General features: G+C 42.0%; 1 protein-coding gene across 1 annotated transcript in view; it reads right to left on the bottom strand.

Annotated features, from left to right (window-relative positions):
• Nucleotides 1-1,038: 1,038 nt before the first annotated feature.
• The window catches only part of LOC108598229, a 46,093-nt gene continuing 37,584 nt past the window's right edge, over nucleotides 1,039-9,547 (bottom strand). Inside the window, 5 exon segments of the mRNA XM_033293863.1 lie at nucleotides 1,039-1,838; nucleotides 1,840-1,965; nucleotides 2,082-2,869; nucleotides 3,759-5,552; nucleotides 6,195-6,289. Of these exon segments, the coding sequence (XP_033149754.1) occupies nucleotides 1,754-1,838; nucleotides 1,840-1,965; nucleotides 2,082-2,869; nucleotides 3,759-5,552; nucleotides 6,195-6,289 (2,888 nt within the window). The 3' untranslated portion in view covers nucleotides 1,039-1,753.

Below are 9,547 nucleotides of genomic sequence, written 5' to 3'. Positions count from 1 at the left end.
AGTTGTAGTGATGATAAAAATTCTGCATGTTTTTCGCTTGTTTTTTACACATTAACTGTAAAACTTATGTATTGACTGTCAAAATGTTTTTTTTTTTTTTTGCTAATTAGCTGTGTGACTTAGCGTCTAGTATGTATGCATGTAGTTTATAATTTAAATTACTTTTTATATTTTATAACAATTACTATCATTTGTGTGTGTGTGTGTGTGTGTGTGTGTGTGTGAGTGTGACATTATGTTAAGAAATTCGTTATTCATTTTGCTTTAAACAATTTTAGACTTTAAGAGCATTTAATTTGCTTTCTTTGTACAGAAGCTCTAACGACGACTGTTGATATCGTATTGTTATAAATAATAAATAAGAAATTAAGTCAAAATTCAAAACGTTTACCAAAAATGCACTGCTTACTGCTTCAGCTGCTCCATGGCGCCTGTTTTCTTATTCTTTTTAACCTGCGCATAGATTGAGGCCGCCTTGTAATTGATGGGCCCATAGTGCTGACTCTCGACATCCGCATAGATGAAATCATCATCGAAATTTGCAGCATTTAATGGCTGTGTGCATAAATCATAAATGTTTACAATAAACTTATACAATGTGGTTTAATACGTAAGTGTGAGTGAAAACATGCCAAGAACTCTTTGGTTAGCAAAGCGCACAAGTCATGCATACTACTATTAATAATCTATAACGCCTGTCGTTGTTTTTTAATTGCCTTGTTGTGATTAAGCAAAAGTGAAAAGTGTGCGCCGCCGGCTAGCATATGTAACGATTTCAACGATATACAAACGACAGTTGTAATAAATTATTAACATTGTTGTGAAAAACAAACGTAAACTTGAGAGACGAAAAAGAATTTACCTTATTTGATTTTAGGTTTCTTTTTTTTGGTATTTTTTGGTATTTTTGACATAAAACATTTAGCTGACTTGTGTTTTACTTTAGTTGGAAAGTTATACAAATAGAATTTAGAATATATAGGTATTGCTGCCTTTGTATGGATCCTCAAAATCGGACACATGCTATAAGAAAGCAATTTTTTAATTGGAATTAAGTACACACTTGAGTAGAAAAATAAAATGTTGTTGGGGTGTTAGCTGATGTGGATGAGTGAAAGTAAACACTTTGGTGTATTGCTTGGCTTAAACGTAAAATAAATAAATTATTGCCCACTTGAATAAATAAATTGGCTTATCGTATCGTATCGTATGCGCTTACAATTACTAATTAATTATTAATAACTATGCTTTACACAAAAACTACTTCAAACTTAACACACATACAGTCAGAGTTGTCTTAATGCTTAATTAATGCCTAAGTATTCATATACATAAATAAATATGCTTCGAGTGTTTCGCTTGTGTGCTTTGGATACAATATCAATATGCATATATTATGCTTAAACATTTAAACTAGCTATGTACACTAAGAGAAAATGCGCAGCAGTTGCGTTGCGTTGCAGTCCTAATGAATAATGCAAAAAGTTGGCAGTTCGATTTCAAAAATTGTTATCTAGCTATGAACGAATTGAGAACCTTTTGCTGAATGTTCTTGTTGTGGCTATAAACTATTGCATATATGTTTAGTATATAAGTATTTAAGTTGTATTAGTTTAAGCTATAATTATGCCAATGTATGTGTGTATTTTATGCTAAAATCTAAACGCTCCCTCCACTATCAACTCTATGTACTAGATATACCTTGTATGCGTCGTTTAGGCCTGTCTAACTGACATTTATCGTTTATCGATTTTTAAATGTGCACCTCGCGATAACTTTGCGTCATAAAGTATCGCAAAGCGCCCGCTGTGGCATTTGCAACGGCAGCGCTATGTGCGGGCGTTGTGGGGGGCTGCTCTTGCTCCTCCTTCCTTCCTCATCGTTCGTCTCATCCACATGTATTCTTCCTCGCAGAAGGAGTAGCCCAGGTCTTCTTCTTCATCAGCAGCATGCTGCCTGCTGTTGCTGTTACTGCGCTGCTGCTGTTGCGTGTAAACATAAAGTCCGGATGCGTTTTAGTTAGCAACTCTAATGCCTCCAATGAGGCAGCGGGATTAAGTTGACTTGTCGCTGCAGTTTGCTGTTGCTGCTGCTGCTGCTGCTGCTGCTGCTCGCGTTTTTCGTATTCAGTTGCTGTTGCAGGTGTTGGCGAAATTGGCTTAAAGGCATGCTGCTCACTTAGCGCCAATGGACGATAGATGAGTGGACCGGGCTGCTGTTGCTGCTGCTGCTGCTGTCGTTCGAGTTGCTGCTCTTGAAGTTGTTGGCGCAGCTGCTGCAATTTGCCGTTGGCTGTTTGTGTGCTCTGAAAATGGAAGGTGTGATGTTTGCGCAATGGCAGCCGCATTGGCCGACGCACCACCAGGCAATCGTAGGCGCCCGCACTGCTGTCGAGTGGGCGTGGCTGGGGCTGGGGCGGCATGGGCGGCACATATCTTAAATTCTGATTGCAGTCTAATCGAGTGTTTGCCTGCAGCCGCAATTCATTTGGCATTAGCATTTGTTGTTGATGATTGCCACTCCAGCCCCCACGCCCATTCCCAAATTCAAGCCCATGCCCATTGCTGCCGCTTGTTTGCTGCTCTGTCGCTGCTGCTGCTGCTGCTGTTGACGTTGCTGGCGTGGATTTGGCGCTATCACCGTGGGCAGCAGAGGCTTCTGTGCTGCGATTGCTGTTGGCATTAGTGGCATTGGCATCGTCGGCATAATGCCGTTTGATATGTGCGCAGGGGTCACTGATGGTCTGTCGTCGTAATTTCTTGCTGCAGGCAACGCTGCCGCTGCCACTGCTGCCGCTGCCGACGTTGCCGTCGCCGTTGTTATTCCGCTTAAGTGCTAAAAATGGATTAGGCGCCGGCAATTGTGTTGGCTGTGGTTAATTTTCGCATTGCAATTTTGCAAATGGCATTAAGCGTGCGTGGCATGCATTTGTTTATTATTATTGTTGTTGTTGTTGTTATTATTGCAAGTGATTACGTTTTGATGTTGTTGTTGTTGTGGTGTTGTTTCCATTCAAAAATTATATAAATTTATAAACGCAAAGTTGACATGTAAAATAAGAAAAGCAAAAATAATAATTGTGTTAAAATTAGAAAATCTAGAAAATATATAAAATAAAAATACTGCTATCTACTCTCATAAATTTCATCCAAGTACTTAATTCTACAAAATAAATATTTTGAAATAATTTTTTACTTTCTTTTCCAAACTATAATCAGCTTCGAATGGCTACAATTTTCTCTTTTAGAGGCAAGGCATACAAATCTTAGGGATCGATCGCAACTCTTTATAAGTTTATAATCCCCATTAATAGAAAATACTCTCAGGCTGCTGCCTTGCCTAAAATATTTCTTTCAAATTGTATATAATTAGCAATGAGCTTAATGCAAGTAGTTCTCTCTAATTTAATAATTAATTTAAGTTATTAATTTCGAATAATAAATTCTCTCAAGCTGCGGCTTAGTATAAAAGATTTCAAGCTAAAATTTCATAATCTTTACGTTTCAAGCCTCGTTATAAATAAATTTACTAAATTGGATTTGAATTTGAAATAAGCATTGAAGCTTAATAGAAGTCCCGCTCTATATTTTTTATATTGTAAACTGTGTAGCTGCAATTCTTTTCCCTTTCCCTTTCCTATTCAACTCTCAAGCAAAAAACTTAATCAACGCAAACTGCAAATGCAAATTGTGTGTGCCATTGGCAAATAAAAAAAAATGGTGAGTGAGTAGTTAAAGCTGGTAGCAGTTAGTACGCACCTCATGTGTGCCCAAGCGAAGCTGCAGCTGCTGCTGCTGTTGCTGTTGATGCTGCTGCTGCTGGGCAGCAATTGTTGGCGAGGGCTTGCACTTGCCACGACTGGCGGCACTCACGCTGCTGGCAACGGAGAGCATGGAGGCGGAGTGGGCGGGCTGATGGCCCAGCTGGTACTGCTCGTAGTCCTCGGGTGTTGTGATTTCGGGCTTTGGCTGCTGCTGCTGCTGCTGCTGATGGCGATTGCAGCGAGTGCTGACTGTACCAGTGCCGCTGCTGTATAGCGAATTGCTGGAGCTAAGCGAGGTGGGATCTGTAATGGGTGCGGATGAGCCAGACTCATAGGACGAATGTATATTGTGAGCTGGCGAGCCGGCGCGTGCTGCTGCTGCTGCTGACGTCGACGATTGCTGCTGCTCCATGTTCATGTAGACGGGTTTGCGTTGCAGATTGAGTCCGGGGGCGGCGTTCTTGTGTGCTTTGGGCGTGCGTTGGCCCAGCTGTGCGGCTGTGGGCAGCTGCGACTCGTAGCTGCTGTTGGAGATGCCCGAATCGCTGCGATAAATGCTGAGGCGTTCGGGCTCCATTAGCTGAAAGTCGGCGCCGGCGACGGCGGCGGATGCATCAGCCTTTTGCTGGTGCTGGCGATGGTGATGTTTCTTCTTGTGGCCTCCACTGACGACGACAGCAGCTGCTGCGGCTGCTGCTGCTGTTGCTGCTGCTGTTGGCTGCGTATGCAACTGCACCGTGGCCAAATTGTGATTCAGATGCGAATGCGGATGCTGATTGCTGGCGCTGCTGCTGCTGCCGTCGTTGCCCATATCCAATTCGTAGTCGGCGCCGCACTTGTCCGCCACATTCTCATAGACGGGCGGATCGTACGGACGCATGGGCTTGCCAGCCAAGTTGTCAATATCGCCATGGCTACCGCCAGCAAAGGAATGATGCCGCTTGCACTTTTGCGTCGCCGTCGCCGTCGCAGTCGCAGGCACGCCCAGCGAAGCGTTTAGATTGTAGGCGGGCTTCTTCAACTTGTTGCCGTTGCCATTGGGAAACTTCAACGAGTAGAACTTCTTGTCAATGTCCATGCGTTCCAGCAGACTGCCCGCCTTGCCGCGCTTGCTGCGTTGCATGCTTCCCAGCAGCTCCTCGCCGGCTGCATCGTATTTCTTAAAGTTGCTGGCGGCCAGAAAGGGATTCGTATTGAGCAGCGCTGAGCTGGGCGCTGGCGGCGGCGGCGGCACACGCTCCACCACTGCATAGGTGGGCTGATAGTCATGCTCAATGGCATTGAGCAGCTGCGCATTGGAAGCGGAGTTGGTGTGAAACTTTTGCTGCTGCTGCTGCTGCTGGGTTTGTGGCTGCTGCTGTGTTTGCTGCTGCTGCTGCTGCTGATGTTGCTGATAGTACTCGGTGTAGCTTTTGGGAAAGACATTGCTTAGATTGTATTGCAGGCGTTCGGAGCTGCTTTCCAGCTGATCCAGGCTGCGATTATGTGCTGCTGCTAGAGTGGGCGGGGCTATGCAGCCACGCCCGTACTGCAAAGTGTTGTATTGCTGGTGTTGCTGCTGCTGCTGTTGCTGCTGCTGATTGTGATGCTGCTGTTGCTGCTGCTGCTGCAGCTGTTTGTCGTAGTAGTGTTGAGGATGCGGATGCTGTAGAGTCTGGTGATGTTGCTGCTGCTGCTGCTGCTGCTGGTTGCTCATGACTTGACCAATATTTCCATTGAGTCTCTTGGGTCGTGGTGCGACGCGCACCACATTTGTGTTGTTATTAAAATTTGTAGGGGTAGTAGAGAACTGGCGAGCATGCATTTGAAACAAGCGTTAGAGTAAAAAAAAACAAACAAACAGCAATTAGTTGATAGTTAGTTAAACGGCAGATGGCAAGTTAATTTGTTAATAGTGAGTAACTTAGTTTGTGTAGCTAGCAAACAACATTTGAAATTCTTATACAACAGCTTAACTTAAAAAACTATAGCATACATTTTTGGTTATTAAAGCATAAAGTACCCAAAGCCAAATTGAACTTAATACATAAATCATTATTTGTTGCCTAATTTTTTCTTTCATAAGCATAAAGTGTAAGCAGCTGGGCGCATAAATGAAAAAAGTGACACAATAATGACAAATGAATGATGAATGAGCCAACATTAGCTTAAGGTCTAGTTATAGTAGCTATATACTTATATATATAATAAACAGTTGGTTTTCTGTTGAAATTATAAAACGCATAACACTAGGGCGGGCAGCAGCAAAATTAAATATATCGACATAGACATAGAGACAGAAAAAGACTTAAGACAATTCAATTCTTATGCTTAAATTTGTGGGCAATATTAGCAATGTGTATGTGTGTGTGTATGCATGTGTGTGTGTTTGTGTGTGTGTGTTAACAAATGCATTACAAAATTCATATGCTATTCAAGTTCATAACTGTACCTTGTTAGGTGCCGTTTGCAGACCATGAAACGGTAGATTCTCATACTCGCCAGGTTCCGTCAATGGATCCCCCAGTGAAGACGACTTGTCGTGTACTATATCGATTATATACGGATCGATTGTTTTGCGATTAGCGTTGCATAGTTTAACAATTCAAAGAATTCGTTTTTCGTTTAAGTTTGAAGTTTTAAAGTTGTTTGGTATTTTCAAAATAAAAATAGAAATTAAAGTCAAATTAGTCAAATGTCAAAATAAACCTGAAGTTTTATAAATAAATTAACTTAGCTAGAATATTATAATATATATATAGTATTAACTAAATCATGCAGAAAAGTTGTGAGCACAGCAGGCAACAAACATTGAGCAAAATAAAAATGTTGTTTCATTAACAGACTTTGGCAAGTTATAGCTTGTGGCTTACTTGTTGTTTTTTGTTTGTTTCAGTGTATTTTGTTTATATGAGCACCTCGACGCTTGATGCTTTATAGTAAATTACTTACAGCGTTCATAAGAAGATATAGATTGGGTAAATGAGCAAACAAGTTAACAAGTTCATATATACAAAGAAGTGTGGGCTGAGAGTTGAGAGCATGATGTGGGTCGATAAATAAATAAATAACTTGCCATGACTGGTTCGGCTAGCACCTGTGCTTTCAATTATATATTTTTTTAAAATTTATATTTTTAGCAAGTCAGTCAGTTGGACGCGAGTCATGTTTTGTAATATACACTCGGATATATTAATAGACGCACACACACAAGGGCAAGTCAATAAATTGTGAAAGCAATAAATGTAAATGATTTATGAGTTTTTTTTTTGGTGGGTGGGGTGGGGTGAGTGGTGGGGGCATATGTAGTGGGTATATGATTATGCAATGACTTGTGGCTTGGTTTCTTACTTTGAACGCGTTCGATTTTGCTGGGCGCGACTAAAACGCTGCGTTTGAGCAGCGGCGGTTGCTGCTCGCTGCTGTTGCTGCTGTTCAGTCCAAGGCCACGCCGCAATTGTAAGTTGGGTGCTGGTGGGCGTGGCGGCGGTGTGGGGCACTTGAGTATGCCGCGCGGCAGTTGCAAGCAGCTCGCGCCAGGCCCAGCGTGGGCTGTGGTTGCTGCTGCGCCGCTGGTTGCTGCTGTAGCTGCTGCTGTTGCTGGCGTCTTGTCTAATGAAGGCGCTTGAAATGTCACGAGCGCAGTGATGGGGCAATTGCTGTACTGCTGCACATAGTCGGGGGCCGCCCTGTTGTTGTTGTTGTATTAATTGCTGATTGCGTCTTTTTGTAGGTGACTAGCGTACAGTGATGTGATTTGTTTGTATGTGTGTGTGTGTGCATGAGATATGGTAGCAAACATAAAAAGGCAAATAATAAATATATAAAAATCATAAATTACAAGCTGTGTTCAAGTCTCTTTACCACTGCCACTGCTCCTTATGCCCTTCAGCCGATGCTGTGCAGCAAAGGGCGACTCCAGTTGTTGGCCACGCCCACGCCAAAAGGTTTGCAGCAGTCCCACATGACTGCGCTGACTGTCACGTGTGCCATCGTCTTGCTCATTGGCACGCTTGGCGCGTCTAAATACAAAGGCCAGAATACGTTGCATACTGCTGGGCGCAGCAGTTGCTGGCGTAACTGTTGCTGCTGTTGCTGGAATTGGACTGTCCAGGCAGCTGGTCAACTCGGCTGCTGCTGCTGCTGTGTTTGCTTCACTGGCATCTGTCGATGGCAAGTTTGGATTGGCAATTGGATTAGTTGCCAGCTGGCTGCGGGTTGCAACTGCTGCTGCTGCTGCTGCTGTTGGTGTTGCCGTATCCGTGACCGTCACCTCGGTTAGCATTGTGCTATTTGAGTTAGTTTGGCTATCATTCAGCTGTGCTGACAATTGACTCGCATTGGGGTTCGCATGGGGCTTCAGTGTCATGCGATTCACGGCGAGATTCTCTTTGGTATCGCTGCTCACGTGCAACATGACGCCTGGACGCAGTGGCCAGCGTGGTGGCGATTTGGGCACTGTGGCATGCAACGTTGCGCCATTGCGTGTAGTGGGCGTAGGCGTGGCTGGCTCATTGTTGTTCTCCGCTGCTGCTGCTGCTGCTGCTGCTGCTGCGGTTGGCTTTTGTTGTGGCAACAACGTTGCTGGCAACAAAGTAGCTGCTGCTGTTGTTGTATCTTGTATGGGCAATGCCACGCCCACTTGTGGCAACACTGGCTGATATGATAGCACACTGTATGTTTGCGTTTATGTTGTTGTTGTTATTGTTGTGGTTGTTGTTGGTGTAGAAAGCAAAGCGAGCAACAAACGAGTAAAGCACACACATTGATACGAGCAAAGTGTAATAGTATAAGTAAGTCAACATAAGTTACAGTTATGTTGGGTGCGCACAATTAGCAAATTGTAATTAATTATGCAACGAAAAATTTAAAAGGAAAAGCAAAAATATAAATCAAAATTAGTTAAAATAGCAAAATGTCATGCAAATAATTTAAATTCATTTTTAATTAATGGAATTTCAAATTCCATTTTTACAAAATTACTTGTCAAGTTTTAAGTTTTCATAGCACTTACCTTTGTGTCGCGCTTATGGATACTTCCGTATGATCTTTACCAAATGAATTTTTATATATATCAAATGAGATTTTGTTGTTGTTGTCGTTGTTGTTGAGTTGTTGTTGTTGTTGATGCAAGTGTAAGCGTGTGTGTTGTTGTTGTTGCACATGTTGTTTGTTTAGCAGTGCAAGCAAGTTGTTGTTGTGTTGTTGTTGTTGTTACAGCGAGCAATAATTAAGTAAAGCAGCATAGACAGAACGATATTTATGAGCGCACAACGATAGCAATAAAGAGTGAGTAGGCAAGACAAATTAATTAAACATTTTGAGTTGCAAAAAAAGTTAAATGAATATAATTTTGTTGTTGAAATGCGGTCAAACGTTGTTGTGGTTGTTGTTTTTTGTTGGTTTATGTTTGTTCATTGTGGTTGTTAATTAGTTGTTGTTGTTGTGGTATTGTAATTAATGTTAGTATATCATATTGATGTTGTTGTTTTTATTGAGTTGATTGTTGTTGTGATGTTGTTGTTGTTGCATTTAAAATGTATGCAGCCAAGCAATTTACAGTTTCACACACAAATGCAAAGCATTATTTTCATAATTGAAAAAAAGTAAAAACGAAATAAAATAAATGTAATTAAAATTTTTCAGTAATTAGTAATTTGTGCATACAGGGTGCTTAGCATGAGTAGCAATAGCTTGATAGCTAGCAATAATGCAAGCACCCTGTATATTGGCAGTAATTAAAAATATATAGCCTACTTATGTGCGCCAGCATTAAGCTTACGCTTTAATTATAAAATCAGTTTT

Source organism: Drosophila busckii, chromosome 3L (assembly GCF_011750605.1).
Source record: "Drosophila busckii strain San Diego stock center, stock number 13000-0081.31 chromosome 3L, ASM1175060v1, whole genome shotgun sequence".
NCBI lineage: Eukaryota > Metazoa > Arthropoda > Insecta > Diptera > Drosophilidae > Drosophila > Drosophila busckii.
This window is presented reverse-complemented; position numbering and strand designations above follow the sequence as displayed.